This window comes from Chiloscyllium punctatum, chromosome 6 (genome assembly GCF_047496795.1).
Source record: "Chiloscyllium punctatum isolate Juve2018m chromosome 6, sChiPun1.3, whole genome shotgun sequence".
Taxonomy (NCBI): domain Eukaryota; kingdom Metazoa; phylum Chordata; class Chondrichthyes; order Orectolobiformes; family Hemiscylliidae; genus Chiloscyllium; species Chiloscyllium punctatum.
In genome coordinates, this window is record NC_092744.1 from 19,706,594 (window position 1) to 19,726,020 (window position 19,427).

General features: G+C 40.1%; 1 protein-coding gene across 1 annotated transcript; it reads right to left on the reverse strand.

Annotated features, from left to right (window-relative positions):
- Positions 1-3,626: 3,626 nt before the first annotated feature.
- On the reverse strand, positions 3,627-10,054 carry LOC140478594 (extracellular calcium-sensing receptor-like). Its single transcript, XM_072571817.1, has 6 exons — positions 9,770-10,054; positions 6,692-7,525; positions 6,345-6,572; positions 4,808-4,931; positions 3,821-4,701; positions 3,627-3,674 (listed from the first exon to the last, which is right to left on the reverse strand). The coding sequence occupies exons 1-6, from the start codon at positions 10,025-10,027 to the stop codon at positions 3,627-3,629; spliced, it is 2,373 nt and encodes a 790-aa protein (XP_072427918.1). The 5' UTR covers positions 10,028-10,054.
- Between the last annotated feature and the right edge of the window lie 9,373 nt (positions 10,055-19,427).

Sequence of the window (19,427 nt, forward strand, 5' to 3'; positions counted from 1 at the left end):
AAGCTCTGATAACCAACTTCCCGGGTGGCTGATGGGAATTCAAATGTTGTAATTACGTTTAGTCACTTTAATTTATCTGCCTCCCGACTCCAGCCATGGTTGGCAGGCTTTCCTTTGTTGCCTAGAAAGCTGACAGCTAAAGAGACACAATGATTGCTATGTGGAAGGTGTACATTTATTTCTATGCTGATGAACCAGAAGACTCAGGAGTGCCTCCAATATGGATTCTTAGAACAGCTGGTGCTGGAGCCTACCAGGGAGAAGGCAATTCTTGATCTGGTATTGTGCAACGAACCAGAATTGATCAGGGACCTCGAAGTGAAGGAGCCAATGGGAAATAGTGACCATAATACAATAAGCTTCAATCTTCAATTTGAGATGGAGAGGGTACAATTGGAAGTGACAATATTTCTGTTGACTAAAGGGAACTATGGAGCTATGAGGAAGGAGCTGCCCAAAGTTCAATGGTGCAATACCTTAGCAGGGATGACAGTGGAGGAACAATGGCAGATATTTCTGTGTATAATGCAGAAGATGCAGGATCAGTTCATTCCAAAAAGGAAAAAAGATTCTAGGAGGAGACATGGGGGCCGTGGCTGACGAGGGAAATTAAGAAACATATAAAGTTAAAAGAGAAAAAGTACAACATAGCAAAGATAAGTGAGAAAACGGAGGTCTGGGAAGTTTTTAAAGAACAACAGAGGATTACTAAGAAGGAAATGCGCAGAGAAAAAATGAGGTTCGAAGGTAAACTGGCCCAAAATATAAAGAAGGATAGTAAAAGCTTTTTTAGGTATGTGAAAGGCAAAAAAATGGTTAAGACTAAAATTGGGCTCTTGCAGAAACAGGAGAATATATTACGGGGAATAAAGAAATGGCAGAAGAATTGAATTGGTACTTCAGATCTGTGTTCACTGGGGAAGACACAAGCAATCTCTCTGAGGTAACAGTGACTGAAGGACCTGAACTTAAGGGAAATTATATTTGCCAGGAATTGGTGTTGGAGAGACTGTTAGGTCTGAAGGTTGATAAGTCCCCGGGGCCTGATGGTCTACATCCCAGGGTGCTGAAGGAGATGGCTCGAGAAATCATGGATGCATTGGTGATTATTTTCCAGAGTTCGATAGATTCGGGATCAGTTCCTGCGGATTGGAGAGTGGCTAACGTTGTACCACTTTTTAAGAAAGGTGGGAGAGAGAAAGCAGGAAATTATGAACCAGTCAGTCTGACTTCAGTGGTGGGAAAGATGCTGGAGTCTATTATAAAGGATGAAATTACGACGTATCTGGATAGTAGTAACAGGATAGGTCAGAGTAAGCATGGATTTATGAAGGGGAAATCATGCTCTACTAATCTTCTGGAATTTTTTGAGGATGTAACTCTGAAGATGGATGAGGGAGATCCAGTAAATGTAGTGTACCTGGACTTTCAGAAAGCTTTTGATAAAGTCCCACATAGGAGATTAGTGAGCAAAATTAGGGTGCATGGTATTGGGGACAAAGTACTAACTCGAAATTTCAGAATGGCAGGCAGTGACCAGTGGGGTACCGCAGGGATCAGTGCTAGGACCGCAGCTTTTTACAATATATATAATGATATAGAAGATGGTATTAGTAATGATATTAGCAAATTTGCTGATGATACTAAGCTGGGTGGCAGGGTGAAATGTGAGGAGGATGTTAGGAGATTACAGGGTGACCTGGACAGTTTAGGTGAGTGGTCAGATGCATGGCAGATGCAGTTTCATGTGGATAAATGTATGGTTATCCACTTTGTTGGCAAGAAAGGAAGGCAGATTACTACCTAAATGGAATCAATTTAGATAAAGGGGCAGTACAAAGAGATCTGGGTGTTCTTGTACACCAGTCAATGAAGGTAAGCGTGCAGGTACAGCAGGTCGTGAAGAAGGCTAATAGCATGCTGGCCTTCATAACAAGAGGGATTGAGTATAGAAGCAAAGAGGTTCTTCTGCAACTGTACAGGGCCCTGGTGAGACCACACCTGGAGTATTGTGTGCAGTTCTGGTCTCCAAATTTGAGGAAAGACATTCTGGCTATTGAGGGAGTGCAGCATAGGTTCACGAGGTCAATTCCTGGAATGGTAGAACTACCTTACACTGAAAGACTGGAGCGACTGGGCTTGTATACCCTTGAATTTAGAAGACTGAGAGGGGATATGATTGAGACGTATAAGATTATTAAAGGATTGTACACTTTGGAGGCAGGAAACATGTTTCCACTGATGGGTGAGTGCCAAACCAGAGGACACAGCTTAAAAATACAGGGTAGACCATTTAGGACAGAGATGAGGAGAAACTTCTTCACCCAGAGAGTGGTGGCTGTGTGGAATGCTCTGCCCAGAGGGCAGTGGAGGCCCAGTCTCTGAATTCATTTAAGAAAGAGTTGGATAGAACTCTCAAGGATAGTGGAATCAAGGGTTATGGAGAAAAGGCAGGAACAAGATACTGATTAAGGATGATCAGCCATGATCATATTGAATGGTGGTGCAGGCTCGAGGGCAGAATGGCCTACTCCTGCAGCTATTGTCTATTGTCTATTGTCATCCCCTGCAGCAACATGATAATCCCATAGTCCAGTTCCCAAAGATACATCCCTCCATCTCAGGATTTGCAGTCCTTCAAGGAATATTCAACTGTCTTTCTGCACCATTCACCTCCCCCAATTTCATGAGATAAAACAGGTCTACAGGTTTCACCTCATCCAAGGTTTTTGACTTCTCTCACACTCAGAATTCAAAGGAACTTCCAAAGTTAGATAAGTAAGACTTCCAAATAAAGCTTCTCCATTCACCATTAAAGATTTTATTCCGAATCAAATATGCAATCATCTTATGTTTAATAACGATTTCTGTAATTTCACCCACAATAAATGCCAACACTTCTGACATCTTTATTTGTATTGTATTGTAAATAAAGTGCACCAATATTGGATAAATGTGTTGAAATCAACAAAATGTAATCTCTATTGGTTTCAAACAAGATAGAAAACTATGCATTCAGTACTTGATAGTCAAGGTAGAAAACTATGCATTTACTACGTGATAGTCTGAGTGAAGAGCAAATATTCCAGGACTGACATGCTAAATTAGGTCTTTGAATGCCCAATTTACAATGTATCAGTGCATTACAGCGGTTCAGTGATATGCAACAGGAGAAGAACAGGAGAAGCAAATTATTTGTGAGCTCCTTTGGAATATGAATGGAAAACTAATTCTAAAACGGTCCGAAAATTCAGTTTTCCACATTACCGCCAAAATGGTGAACTCAAGGATTCCAAAACCATCCCTTTTCCCATGACCAAAATCACCACACCCTTCCAAAACCGATCTCCCTCAATCTCAATTTAACACAGTTAAGGTACTTTTATTAATCTGTTTTTCGAAAGCAATGTGAGCCAACCATTTTGGACACTTGAATAGGCCAAGTTTCAGAATTTATTGATAGATGAAGCAAGTCACAAATCGAAACTCCAAACAATGAAGAAATTCAAGGCAAGACGAGGAAAGTAAAAATGACTTTGATCCATATTTAAATAAAAATAGGTCAGACACGATTTTCAATTCTGATTAAATGAAACTCGGAGAGATTTACAAAATAATCAACAATGTCAACAAAATTGCACTTCCTGCAGATCATTGTGGCTTTGTTCGATTATGTAAAATGAGTGCTGGTAAAACATTCGGCTTTATGGCTCTTCACATGGGATTGCCATTCACTCTCATTAAGACAAAACAATTAGCAACAAAAATATTCGGGCCTCATTTATGAACATTTTCAAAGCTTTTTTTGGAAGCCAATCATGTTCCTCTTTGTATTGTTTTCTTTCTTCAGCAGAATAATATAGCATTTTGGAGCAAAAATGCAAATAACCAGACCAAAGCTGGAAGCTAAAATAGCGAACACTTCAACCGCCACAGCATATTTCCCTGGTGAACTTATGTATGCTGGAATGAAAGTTATCCAAACCGCACAAAAGATAAGCATGCTAAACGTTATGTGTTTCGCTTCATTGAAGTTATCTGGAAGTTTTCGAGCAAGAAACGCCACCACAAAGCACACACAGGAGAGAAATCCAATATAACCGAGTACACAGTAGAAGGCTAACAAAGATCCTACATTGCATTCAAACACAATTATCTCATTAGAGTGACTAGTATTTTTCAATGGATAAGGTGGAAATACAATTAACCAGGTAGTACATATTACACATTGTACCAGTGTGAGGATGTAAACCATCAGCTGTTGTTGTCTTGGTCCAAACCACTTCATCATATTATTGCTGGGAAATGTTGCTTTGAACGCCATCACCACGACAATTGTTTTACTCAATACACAAGAAATACAAAGAACAAAACTAATACCAAACGCTACGTGGCAGAGCATACAAGACCAAACTGAAGGTTCCCCAATGAATGTAACTGAACACAGAAAACAAAATGTCAGGGCAAAAAGAAGAAGAAAGCTTAACTCAGAGTTGTTAGCTTTAACAATCGGGGTGTGTCGGTAGATGTAGAATATTGCGAACACACCAACAGTGGTGCAGGCTCCAAACAGCGCCAGTGTCACCAGAATGATTCCCATTGTCTCAAAAAAGGAAAGAAACTCGATTTCCTTTGGAATGCACTCATCCCGCCTTTCATTAGATTTGAATTCCAATGGACATTTTGTGCAGTAAATGGAATCTAAAACAAAACACAAAACTTTGTCATTATACACGGAATCTTAACGCCTGAGCAACGCAGAAATCCAGTTTATGTAGAAATGCACTTTGCAAGGTTGTTTTCTTACCAGTCATGTTACTAATTTCACCTTTTGCACATTGTACGCAATCAAAACAGCAAATGGGTTGCCCTTTTCTTCCTGCTTTCCTTGTTCCATGCTGGCAGCTTTCAGAGCAAAAAGCTTTAGGAACCTCATTAATAATGTGAATACAAGGGAAGAGACATATTAGCAAGTCTATATGGCAAATGTCTGGTGTACAGCACAAAACCAGCTTCTGTTTCCTTTGTTAGGACTGTCTTTTGTTTTTGAAATAATATCGCAGTTTGTGACATCATCATGCCCAAGTTTAAAGCCACCATAAAGTGATTGGAATAGGTGTGAAGTTGCAGAACCAGCATATTTTTGTTGAATTCAAATTCTCATAATAATAATGATGATGTGCCTTTGGAGTTACTTCATTTATTATTGAAAAAGGATATAGGGAAGCAACTAAATAAAATTGGATGTAATTTGTAACAATACCATTTTATGGCTAAAATGAAAAGCAAATTCAGAAGTAAAAATGTTTTTTTTCTTAATTTATGCACGTGATGTGATCATTGCTGGCCAGCCCAACACTTATTGCCCATCCCTAGTTGCCTCTGACCTACCTACCTGAACTAGTGAAATCTATTTGCTATAGATTGGCCAAATTGTCATAAAGGAACAACTGACACATGTTTCCAAGTCAGGAATGGTGAGTGGCTGCCAGGGGAACTCGAAGGTGGGAGCATCCCCATGCATTAGTTGCCAGTATTCTTCGAGATGTAAGTGGGCATGGGCTTGAAAGGTACTGCCTAATGAGCATTGTTGAATCACTGCCATGTATCTTGTAGCTGCTGTTGCCGAACATCTGTATTGGAGAAAGTGAACATTTGTGGATCTACAGCATCTGATCTTATATGATTAGTCCAGTTCAGTTTCTGATCAAAGATATCACCTGGGATGTTGCTAGTGTAGGATTCAGTGATGTTGATGCTATTGAATATCAAGGGGAGATGATTAAATCCTATCTTGTTGGAGATAGCCATTGCTTGGCATTTGTATGGCACAAATGTGTTTGTGATCGAGATGAACAAGAACCATGTGACGTCAAAATAAAAGATCCATTGCTCCCAATTTGTAAAAAAAATTTCAAACCGTGCAAAGACTTCACAAAATGTTTAGATCTTACTTCGTTGTTCATACATTCATTTGTTCATGCAGTGTCATTTAAGATTATAGTTAAATTTATAATTTGTTCTTCAGCTGCATTCTCACATTTCTGTCAATTTTAATTGCATCAGTTACGAGAAATAACATTCTGCTGTGGAAGTGGATGCAAATAAATGATGTCTTTGGTCTAACATTCTTAATTGATCAAACAAAGGGACTTGCAAATTATTTAACAGGTACTTTCTGATTAAAATGCTTGATAAGTTGCAATTTTATTTAATATGTGGAAATGTTCAGTAGCGGGTAGGGATACAACAACCATCTGTTCACTTTAAATTTCTATGAAAGGAAGTTGATATTAAAAAGCAGACTTTTTTTTAAAAAAAGGATTGTTCTGCACATATCTTACCGACTTCTGACCGCCACTCCAAACAATCACCCCTTCTGTTATCGAAAATTCTTTTCCAGAACGAGCTGATCCATCATAGTGTCCAACATTTACAATGTCGATGTCACCGAGGGCATTTGGTTGCCAGTTTACAATGTCATATGTTGCGACAGGGTCTCCATTTTCGTCAAAATAAACCTTTTCGCCAATCTTGGTTATGAAATTCACTGTTCTCATGTAATATAGCAACTTTAAATAAAAACAAAATGGGAAATCGTTTACATTAATTGAAAATATTCAACCGTGCATTCGGCCACTTTGGATATATATATAAATGCAGTAATCATGCTACGTTAAATGTTCCTCACCTGCCATGGTTGAAAGTTTGAAATGTTTGCACAACTCCCATTGGAAAAAGGTCCTTCCCCAGTTTTACATGACGCCATATTGTGAAGTGCATGAGCTATCGCATAAGTTGCTTTGTACACATTGTATGTCACTCTGTACTGCCACACATCAGTAAAGTCATTTTGGACATTCTGTAAATTTTCTCTTCCTGTGCATTCCTTAATATCTGATTCAGTTTTTCGAGAATATGTTTTGTTTCCACCACTTAAAGTGCAGCCGAAACAACTTTCCCAAAACTTTTTTACCAAGAGGTTCTCTGGATACAAGGTTGGATGAACTTTCATTAGGAACTCCCTCAACCCTGGTATACCGAATTTACGAATTGCAATTCCAATTGTCCCGGTAGCAATCTTTTTACTTTCCTCCGGAGGAAGAAGCAAAGAGGAAACCCATGATTCAGTTCCAATCCATTGTATGCCGCTGACATTTTGTCTAATCATTTCTTTTAGTAGAGTCCGCATGTTTGATTCTCCCACAAAGGCAACGACAACTTTTGTAGAAGAGGTTTTTATGGTGTCGATGGTTTTCATTAACTTCTCTTGAGCATGTGTTATATGAAATGACGCGGAAAAGGCTATACAAACGCCTAACTCTTGAACTGCCTCTTCAAATGCTTGCATTCCAAAGTTTCCATAGTCATCGTCGCTCTTAACTGTCCCAATCCAGGTCCATCCAAAATGTTTCACCAGCTGGGCTAATGCTGTAGCCTGATAGTAATCACTTGGTATTGTTCGAAAAAATGATGGATATTCCTTTCTATTGCTCAGGCAGGCACAGGTTGCAAAGTAACTAACCTGTCATAAATAAAGCAAAAACATTTGTGTTTCAATTATAGTTTGTGGTTGTTCATGATATCAACACATAGATATCGGTTGAGATGAGCAAATATTCCATCTCATGTCCTGCTAACAAGAGTCTTAAACGCAGAATAAACTACTTATTTAATCATTTCAAAACACTCCCAAGGTTCATTCCGAGCACTGATCATTCATAATTCGCCTGGTCCTTGCTACAAACACACACACGCCAATCCACAATTTAACTTGAAGAACTTCTTCAAACATTCTCTTCCCCACTGTCTCTGCAGGTTCGTTGGCGAGAATTCTAGCTGTGTCTAATAATGCATCGAAAGTCAACTGTTGATCTCGTCTTTTGTCCTTTCACACTGAAGTTAATAGAGTGAACAGAAAAGCAAGGTGCAAGATATGTAACTAATTCTACATGACCTGCCTTATACCATTCCGAAATTTACTCTTCAACCAAAACCCTTGTATCTTTTGCAACATTTTCAACATTATCCTTTTTTAAAAAAAATCAAGAATGCGAGGTAGAACATTGAAGAACTTCATCCAGCTTCTGGCAGCAAAATTAAGCGCATTGTCTCTCAGGCTTGATTACAGACATCCGCCGGTACCGAAACATTTAATTTCATTTAGAATTATTTCATCTGCTAACAGTATTTGAGTTGCATTCTATTTATCGTGTAGTTTACTTCTTGGTAAGCTTTGTAGACATTACACTCATTTACTATGTAGCTTCTCTTTCAATTCTATAAATAGTTAATTTCAAAAATTCAAGGAATACTGTAGTATTTTGGGTAAGTTTTTTTGTCAGCTTTTGCCTCTTGCACAGTATTTTTCTGGTCGTACTGGACGAAACGTTGTCTTGTGTAGTCTGGCATCGCACTGCTGAATTCAATGAAACATGGCCTCATTTTTGAAGCTATGGTTTCTCTCTTCATAGATATCCTTGACCAGCCGGTATCTTGAACATTACCTGCTTTTGTTTTAGATTGCACTTCAAATTAGATAGGACGTGATTAAATAAAAACTTGACCACGGAGTTCATTTCTGCAATAAGTTGTTTCCAGTAAGTGGGTTAAGATCTCAGTTAAAACAGGAGACGGACCAAGTGGCAGTACATTAAGTTTTGAAAAGCGAGCAATTTACCCTTAAGGAAGATTCGTAATGGCTGATTGATCAGTGGAAAATTTAGTCAACATGGTTCAAAATATTGACAAACTGATGCACGAAAGAAAAGTGCTGTCGGACTCTTGTGGTGCAGCGTTCGCATCCTGACCTTTGGGCCAAATGCCATCTCATCACGAGCATGGGATGCCATAGCATCATTAGACAGTTTCATTTTAAAAAAGCAAAACTCTGATAAAGTAGTTACTTTAATTATTTAGGATCTCTTCATACGGACAAAGTGTAAAGGTCCAGTGTACATGTGTCATCAGCCCGTCACCATGGCAACCAGTGGCGATTAAATATAAGAAATACTCTTTGAATATAAAGGTAGCCGCAGTAACGCTGACCATCAAGACATGATTGTAGTTAAACAATCCCTTCTTGTTCACTGATATCGACCCTACATGTGATACTATCTAATGTTCTGAAGAAAGGTCAATAGACGTGAAACCTTAACGCTGATTTTTCTCCACAGATTCTACCATATCTGCTGAGATCTTCCACCAATTTCTGGTTTGGTACCATATATAATTCCCTCAAATAAAAACCGAAAGAACTGTGGATGCTGCAAGTTACAGCCAGAGTCAATCAGAGTGATTCCCTCTAAACCAGCTCACAGATGATCTAGGAAGATATTCCGTTCAAGGATAACTTGGGACTGAAAACAAGTATTGCTTTTGCCAACACAGAAAAAATAAAAATGAACTAAAATTTCAATTTTTGTAACGATTTTTGAACATTTTCTTTCTCATAGTTCAGTTTTCTACATCATCAGATTTCTGAAATGACACTTTCGAAGCAGTACCTTAAAAGAAGAATAACAGCCTCGTTATAAAGCCCTGGCTTTGCCGACCCAAAAAAAACTACAATAATTGTACTGGACCGTCTCATCCCAAATGAACATTCTAAATGGGATGTAATTGAGGATTTTGGTCTCTCTTAGATTGACAACGAATGTTCCAAATTGCGTATTAGATGGATTAAATGACACAGAGAGCATCATATCATATACAATTGACCCAAGTTTATTCACACTGCATAACCGAGTTCTTCAACACCATCTCTTACCATAGGGATTCTGAAGGTACCGATGGAAGGTGCTATTGCTAAAGACCTCGTGGATCCAGAATCAGCAACAATCGCAGAAACACTGGAGGAGTTTTTGCATTTAACAGAAGGTTCGTTTGCCTCGGGTTTGTTCAGAAACGCCAAAGCTGCTTTTAGCGATAATTGCGTCAACTTGCAAGAATCGTACAGGCGGTATCCCAGTGTGACACCGGGAAGTAGAGCTGTATCGTTATTTATTTCCTCGATTGCAAAAATCATCGCCAGTGCCCAACGGAAAGGTCTGAATTGAAAGCTGCAGAAGGCAAAGAAACAAGAGTTTTAAAAAAAAACACACAGAAAACAACGATAACAGTTATATTCAAGGGAACCATCACATAGTTTTGATTAGCTATAATTCAGTGGTAACACCACTGTCTCTAAATTGGAAGTTGTTGGACACATGTTCCAAAGCAGACATTGAGCACAAAATCTGAGCTGACGTTAATCAAAGATTGTGCCCAATTTCAAATACAATGTTAAGAGAATCTTCGATCTTCCTTCTTAGATCCAATAGACGCATTTCAAAGAAGAACAGGGGAACTTTCACAATGCTTTCATCGATAATTATCCCACATTCCAAAATGCTAAACAGATTTCTTTTTTTTTGACAAGACTGATTGTGCCAGATTGCGGTGCGTGCACTGATTGCAATTTTATCAATCTTACAACATTGACTGAATTGCAAACATGCCTGATTGGTTATAAAGCACTATGAGATGGACCAAAAAAACAAAGTTAACGATTTTTTAAAAAGTCTTAAATTCGCAAATTAATTCAGAATGTGAAGCAGCATGAGGGCAGACGGTTTCCATTTTACTAAACAGAATGAAAGGTCTAATGGCACCCACTAACCTGAGACATTTTGCTGTGTCCGGGTGTTCGGTGAATGAGAGGCGATGATGTTCAACTTGGTAAGAATGCACGTCAAAAATTCCACCAAACGTGATATCTCCATCCTTCGACAAGCCCAATAAATCAAACCTACCCCAATGTTTGCAATCTTGCTCTTTACTCGACAATACCAGGGCAACAGCCGAATTCACCACTAAAAGGAACCAATAATCCATCTTTGACAGTGCAAGAAATTGCCCTTGGCTTACAGTAGGGTGACTATGTTTTATAAGCTCTAGCTTTTTCCATGAAAAGCTCCTTATGGGTGCGCAATTGATTTCAATCTCTGTTGAACATCAACAAATTACTTGGCTAGTCCCTTAAGAAAATACACCACCACTTTCCTCAGCACGAGAACCATAAAGCAAATAATTGAAAATGTAGTCACCTGCGCACCTTCAATCCAATTGGGGCGCCGCTGTGGCACAGTGGTTAGCATTGCTATTTCATATCGGCAGAGGACTAAGGTTGGATTCCAACTTTGGGCAACTTTTTGAACGCATTCTTCCCGTGTCTGCGTGGGTTTGCACCCACAGTCCAAAGGTGTGCAGATCCACGGATGCTCAGTACTCTGAAGTGGTCTTCCAGTAGAAAACGTGAAATGGATTTTCCAGTGTGATTCAGGACAGCAAAACTACAGATCGAGCACTTGTATTTGCTGGCTTCCAGAATTATCTCCATTTAGCTGTCCTCGTATTCCGCGAGACAATGTTAAATTGGGTCAAATCATTGTTCGTTCATCACACAAATTCCTAAATCTGCCAAAGCCTATCATTTTTCAAAAGTGCCCGCCTTATTTCAAATTATTTAGAAGCGCAAAAGATCTCAACTACCTGCACGGCAGGTTAAGCAAGTTGTTTAATGCTGCTACTGTGCAGTGGCTTTGTGAATGGTATGTTTCGCTGACAGGATTCAGCCTGCAGGCCCGACATGCCTACTGGATGCAATACAATATCATCTTTGAATGCCAGTGCCCAATGACCAGTGTAAGCTGTGATTTGGTTTTTAGACAGCAATTGTTGATCAATCTTGACCAATTTAAGATCGTTAGTTGAGGGGATAAATTATCTAGTCATCCTGTTCAGAGATGTTATTACAGAGTATGGGACTTGAAATCAGGACTCCTGGCTCAGAGACAGGGAGACTTCAGTATGTCACAAGAGCCATTGAAAAGTGCTAATTCTACTTACTTGATGATGTGTGGGGGCTGTATACAAAAGAAATATATTTGAGCAGGTGCCGAATTGAATTGAATTGAATTGAATTTATTGTCGCGTGTACTGAGGCACAGTGAAAAGTTTTGTCTTGCGAGCAATATGGGCAGATCAAAGAGTTAAGTAGCATAGAGAAATAACTAATAGGTAAACAGTGGCATAAAAATAAAAGGCAAATGTTAAGAGTTTGTGAATCCATTCATTATTCTAATAACAGTAGGGTAGAAACTGTTTTGAAACTGGCTGGTGCGTGTGTTCAGACTTCTGTACCTTCTCCCCAATGGTAGAGGTTGTAGAAAAACATTGCCAGGGTGGGATGGATCTTCAAGAATGTTGGCGGCTTTTCCTTGACAGCGGGCCTGGTGGATGGATTCTATAGATGGGAGGTTGGCCTTTGTGATTGTCCAGGCCAAGTTCACCACTCTCTGTAACCATCTCTGATCTTGAATGGTACAGTTGCCATACCAGACAGTGATACATCCAGACAGAATGCTCTCAATGGCGCACCTATAAAAGTTGGCAAGGGTATTTGTCATCATGCCAAATTTACTCAGCTGCCTGAGGAAGAAGAGATGTTATTGGGCCTTTGTAACCAGTGCATCCACATGAAGAGTCCAAGAAAGCTGGTTGTGGATGATGACTTCCAGGAGCTTGATACCCTGCACTTGTTCCACCTATGTGCTGTTAATGTGTGTGTGTGTGTGGGGGGGGGAACACATGAGCAACATCCCACCGAAAGTCAATACTTAGTTCCTTGGTTTTGCTGGCATTGAGAGCTAGGTTGTTCTCAGTGCACCATTTTTCCAGGTCCCATCCGTAGCTTGTTTCATCATCATCTGAGATTTGATCGACTATGGCAGTGTCATCAGCAAACTTGTAAATGGCATTAGTCTGGTATTTGGTGATGCAGTCATGAGTATACAGTGAGTACAGTCAGGGGCTGAGTACATACACCTAGGGGGCTCCACTGTTGAGTGTTAGTAAGGATGAAGTATTATCTCCACTCTTCACTGATTGTGGCCTATGGGCCAGGAAACTGAGGATCTAATTGCAGAGAGTGGTGCTTAGTCCAAGATCACTAAGTTTAGAAATCAATCTCAAGGGGATAATAGTGTTGAAGACTGAACTGTAGTCAATGAGTAGGATTCTTGCGTAGCTATTCTTGGTGTCAGAATGCTCTAGGGAGGAGTGAAGGGCAAGTGATATGGCATCTGACATGGATCTGTTGGTCCAAGAGGCACACTGGAGTGGGTCAAGAGTAGTGGTGAGGCTGGACCAGCCTTTCAAAGCACTTCAAGACCACTGAAGTTAGGGCCACTGGGCGATAGTCACTGAGATATGCTGCATGAGGCTTCTTAGGCACAGGGATGATGTTGGCCCTCTTGAAACAGACAGGAATAGTGGCCTGCTGCAGGGAGAAGTTGAAGATGTCCAAAAAGACCTCTGCCAGTTGATCTGTGCATCCTTTGAGTGCGGCCTAGTACTCTGTCTGGTCCCATCACTTTCCTTGGATTCACATGAAGGAAAACTGATTTGACCTCTGATGCAGTGACTGTTGGGATAGGTTCATCAGGATTTATTTGAAAGATATTGCCAATCCATGGTTCCCACTATGGCAACAGTGCATCAGTTAATCAGAATTGATTGGCTAACCAATCAGCACTGTTGAAAGGAAACTAATCCAGTGCCAAGCTGACCTCTGCGGGGAGGCTCAGGCACGAGTTTGCCAGTGACTGTTTGGTTTGGCATGGCCGCAGTGGCCTACTGGATAAGGTATTGATCTTGTAAAACAGGAATTGTGGGTTCAAGTCCCATCTGGGGTGACTAGAGCTTTGACCTCAAGTACTTGGAAGAAAATTGGTGGCTGTTGGATTACTTACAGTGTGGAAACAGGCCCTTCGGCCCAACAAGTCCACACCAATGCGCAACACCCCCAGACCCACTCCCCTACATTTACCCCTTCACCTAACACTACAGGCAATTTAGCATGGCCAATTCACCTAACCTGCACATTTTTGGACTGTTGGAGGAAACCGGAGCACCTGTAGGAAACCCACGCAGGCACGGGAGAATGTGCAAACTCCACACAGTCAGTCGCCTGAGGTGGGAATTGAACCCAGGTCTCTGGTACTGTGAGGCAGCAGTGATAATCATTGTGCCACCATGCCGCACACCATTGGCACTTCCATGCATTTGCTGTTTTTGCTCTTCTAAATTGGAGAGATTATCAGATACTGTCAAAGGAGCAATGGTGCTACTGTGCATCTTGTAGATGGTGTTCTCTTGCTCTTATGCACCAGTTGTAAAACTAGTTCATTCTGAATGTGGTGAGGTGTCAATCAGTTGGGCTGCTGATCTATGGTTAGGGCCATGTGGTTAAGGTGATGGGTGAGACATCATTTGGGATGTATCTACATAGACTAAAATACTTTTGATGGAATTTATCATCCTTCCCCTGCTCTTACTCTGTCCCTACAAAAGTTAGCAACATTTAGTTGTTAACCAAAGTATTGTTGCTTCAAAAACAAAAAGGGCTGAAATCTGCAGCGTTTTCCAACCCATTACATATCATTGTAACTCTGCTCCAGCTTGAGAATAGCAACCTTAGCTGCCAGCAAATATCCTAAATTGGTTCCAGCTTTATTCTTATCAACTGATTTCAAAGAAGGTGTTTTTTCCTGGATAGTATCAAAACGTTTCAGTGTTCCTGGAGTTGGAGTCATACACACAAGTGGAGAATATGACACTACACTCCTCATTCATGACTTGTAAACAACTTTTACCCAGAGGAGGTGAATTATTTACAACAGAATTGGAAGCCTCTGACCTGCTCGCATGGTCATGTTACTGATGTGCAGGTGTCAGATTATTGATTGTGGAGGGTAGACTCAGCAATTTTAAAATCATTGATTGGCAAAGAGAACTGATTGGATTATTTCTTGATGGACAAGGCTGTTTTCTTGGACTTACGTGACATCAATGTTACTTGCGACTTATGAACCCAAGTCTTCAACTAATCCAGGTCGTTCTGCATTTCAACTTGAGGTGTTTCAGTGTCTGACGAGTTGTGAATCCTGCTGTGCATTGTATACTCATCAGAGAACACTCCCCCTTCTGGATATCTGATGGATGGATGAACAATTTTAAAATAGGTGAAGATGACTGGGCCTAGGACACTACACTGTGTGATTTCTTCACTGATCTCCTGGCATTGAGATAATTGAGTATTTTGCATCCGTGTTTACGGTGGAGAAGAACATGGAAGGCATAGAATATGGGGAAATAGATGGTGACCCCTTGAAAAATGTTCTCATTACAGAGGAGGAAGTGCTGGATGTCTTGAAAAGCATAAGAGTGGATAAATCCCTGGGACCTGATCAGGTGTATCCTAGAACTCTGTGGGAAGCTAGAGAAGTGATTGCTGAGCCCCTTGCTGAGATATTTGTATCATCAATAGTCACAGGTGAGGTGCCGGAAGACTGGAGGTTGATTAATGTGATGCCACTAATTAAGAAAGGTGGTACAGAAAACTCAGGGAAATATACACCAATGAGCCTGACATTGGTTGTGGGAAAGTTGTTGGAGGAAATACTGAGGTACAGAATTTAAATGTATTTGGAAAGGCAAAAACTGATAGGGATAGTCAGCATGGCTTTGTGCATGGGAAATCATGTCTCATGAACTTAAGAAGTAACAAAGTGGATTGAAGAGGGCAGAGTGGTGAATTTGATCTATATGGACTTCAGTAATGGGTTCGACAAGGTGCCCCATGGAGACTAGTTGGCAAGGTTAGATCTCATGGAATACAGGGAGAACTAGCCATTTGGATACACAACTGGCTCGAAGGTAGAAGACAGAGGGTAGTGGTGGAGGGTTGCTTTTCTGACTGGAGGCCTGTGACCAGTGGAGTGCCAAAAGGATCAATGCTGGGTCCACTTCTTTTCATCATTTATATAAATGATTTGGATGTGAATATTGGAGGTAAGTTTGCAGATGACACCAAACTTGGAGGTGGAGTAAACAGCAAAGAAGATTACCTTAGAGTACAAGAGATCTTGATCAGATGGCCCAATGGGCTGAGGAGTGGCAGATGGAGGTTAGTTTAGATAAATGCGAGGTGTTGCATTTTGGAAAAGCAAATCAAGGCAGGCCGTATACAATTAATGGTAAGATTCTAGGGAGTGTTCTTGAACAAAGAGATCTTGGACCGCAGGTTCATAGTTCCTTAAAAGTAGAGAAGGAACTATGTGAAGAAGGCATTTGGTATGTTTTTCTTCATTGGTCAGAGCACTGAGTATAGGAGTTAGGAGGTCAAGTTGCAGCTGTACAGGACATTGGTTAGGCCACTTTTGGAATATTGCATGCAATTCTGGTCTCCTTCCTATCGGAAGGATGCTTTGAATCTTGAAAGAGTTCAGAAAAAAAAGGTCTTTTAGATCAATATTTTGAGGATTGAATCTTTGTGAATAAAAGATTAGACAACCTGCATTTGATAAACAGGAGAACACTCCCAAGATTATTACAATTAAAGGTAAAATCCATCTTTATTTAAAGGGACTAGAATTATAGATGTAAAGCCCTTAAACAGCAGGTGGTCCTCTCTTAGTTTATAATAGTGTGAGTGAACCTAGATGAAAAGTAGTGGACCCAGCACTGATCCTTGTTCCACTCCACTGGTCACAGGCCTCCAGTCTGCAAAACTACCCTCCACCACCACCTTCTGTGTTCTTCCTTCAAGGCAGTTCTTTATCCAAATGGCTAGTTCTCCCTGTGTTCCATGAGATCTAACCTTGCTAACCAGTTTCCCATGGGGAACCTTGTTGAATGCCTTACTGAAGTTCAGCAAGGTTCCCCATTTGAGACTGGTTTGTCCTTAGTTTTTTGTTCCTCCAGAGAGGTCATAAAAGACACAGAGTCCAAAAGGCCACAGTTGAAGTGTTTTGGGGGCAACTTGATTATAGCTAACAGATACTGCCTCCAACAAAAGGCTTTGACGTTTCTAAAAAGATAATTTGTGAAATGAAAGAGGAGTGGCCAGTTCTCCCAGCTGAGCTTTGCTCTGGTTTTATTTGGCTTTGGCAGTCAGTCGGTTGAAAAAGCTACTGGACCCCAAAGAAGCAGGCTGATCCTCCTCTCTCTCTGGCAGCTCTCCTGTCAGACCCTTTTGTACCATGGGGTGTTTGTTGCAAGTATTTGGAACAGTATCATTAAGTTCAGATATATTAAGTTATTTGGCATTCGGTTCTCTTTTGTTTGTGTTTCATTCGGTAACCTTGTAAATAAATTGTTTTGTTTAAAACTAAGTGGTTCAACAAGCTGCATCTCTCCTGGACTATCTGCATTACACTTGCCTAAAACAGCCAGCAAAGTCAGGGCCTAGGCTACTTTCTTGAAATGTTTTGCAGGGTCCTGGCCTGGTCCATAATAATGGCGTAAAAGCAACTGCAGATCCACAGCAACATGATTCATACCAGTCCTCCCAGATAGTGTCACAAGTGTATTCCACTCACAGGGCATTAGGGATTGGCAGCAAATGCTGGCCAGTGATGTTCACATCCCAAAAGCAAATGAATTAAGAAGGGGTTACAATTTCAAGATTATAAGCACGTTAGTTAGCAGTGTAATGAGGAGAAATGTCTTTCCTCAGAAAGTTGTTAGGATTTGGAAAGCAATGCCTGGGAGAATGGAGGAGTCAAATTTCAATAATACTAGACATATGTATTTAAAAGTGATGAATTTCAAGTGTTATAGAGAGAACAAGAGAATGGGACTAGCTGGCTCGAATTCTGGGAGTCAGTACAGACAAAATAGGAGGAATGGCCATCCTCTGTGCTTTAAAATTCTATGGTTCTATGATTCTGTAATTTTACCATTGTAACTCTGACTGACTGCAAATTCAATTTGTCAAATTTTATTTTATGTTTTCCAATATCTAACCCAGTAATCACGATATCACTCTGGGTATCCTCCTTCAAACGACAATGTTACAGAGAGATTTATCTTTATAATGGACAAGAGGAGCAGGCCAGAAAGAAGGTTTGGATGGGGTTGACCACAGAAGTCAGTAGCTATAGGATAGTTGCCAAACCTGGACTGATAGTAACAAGCAATTCAATTGCCTAATTTGATCTTCAATTTGACTACTATTAATTATAACAAGGTCACATCCTTGTAGTTCATAAATGGCAAACATATCCACATCTTCATGTGGGAAACTCGTGAAGCAGACAAAATCAAAAACAGATGCATCAACAGCCCACCGACAGTCATAATTCAATTCAAAGGAAGTGAGTAAAACAGATAAGTAATACTTCCAAATCAAGCACCCCCATTCACTTCACGAAATATTTTATTCCTGAGCAACTATTTAATCATATTATGTTTAATAATTGCTTCTGCAATGTTGCCTACGATGGACACCAACATTTCTGTCACACTTATTTAGAAAGAAAATGATTCATATCCATGGACATATTGTGGCTAATTGCATGAATAATGGATAAATTGTTGAAACACCAAGTTGTTACCTTGATTTCAATCAACGGAGAAGACTATGCACGCAGTATGTGATAGTCTCATCAAGTACAACATTTCTGGAATGACTTGGTAAATTAAGTCTTCTAAACATCCAAGCTACAACATTTTGGTGAATTACAGCTCTGAGCAAGAAGATACACAACATATTTTATCTAACACACAGATTTCCTAAGAATTAAATAAGCATGCTGATTAGCAAATACTTGTTGCACAGATGTCACCATTAAGAATGAATAAGCAAATTATTTGTATCCTTCCTCAGGAGATGATAATAAAACTGATTCTGAAGTAGGTTGATTATCTACTTTTCCATCATGTCACTAAATAGTGGATTCAAAGGAAAGCTCCTTATTCCATTTAGTGTCACCTCAACTTCCCACCACTGACCCCCCCACCCCCCCCACCAATGTCAAATTAGCACAGTGATAGCATTTTTGTTTACGTGTTTTGTGAAATTGATATGAATAATTTATTTTGCACACATGAGTAGGCCAAGTTTCAGAACTGATTTTTTTTTTATTCGAAAAGACAAGTTTCAAATCAAAACACAATGGTGAAATTCAAGACACGGTGAGAAAACCATGGACTTTGATCCATGTTTATTCAGACACTATTTTCAATCTGATTAAATGGAAATCAGGGAGAGTTGTATAAAGTAGTCCAAAATATCAGCCTGTTACAAAGCTGGTCCTTTTTTTTCTGAAAAGCTGTTCCTTTTCTCAAAGATAGTGTGACCTTGGTTTTCTTCAGAGCGGTCGTAAACAGGCTGGGCTCCAAATCAACTGGCTTGGTACAGAGATAAAAGGGTATTGAGAGACCCTTTTGTTTATATGTAAACAGATGAGATTTTTGGCCAAAGCTTTTATGTTTAGAAATGACCTGTATCATGAAAGGGGAGTGGCCAGTCCTGGAAACTGAAGTAGAGTTAGGAGTTTAGCCATGGAGCTGTGTGGAAACAGGCTGCTAAACTCTCTCTT

Bases quoted from the DNA above. Each gene is read 5' to 3' on its own strand.
- LOC140478594 (XM_072571817.1), bottom strand. From the start codon at position 10,027: ATGATTTTTGCAATCGAGGAAATAAATAACGATACAGCTCTACTTCCC. The intron at 7,526-9,769 runs GTAAGAGATGGT...TATTTATGACAG, and splicing joins GTACCTTCAGAATCCCTATG to GTTAGTTACTTTGCAACCTG. The intron at 4,702-4,807 runs GTAAGAAAACAA...GTTTTGTTTTAG, and splicing joins TGAAATTAGTAACATGACTG to ATTCCATTTACTGCACAAAA.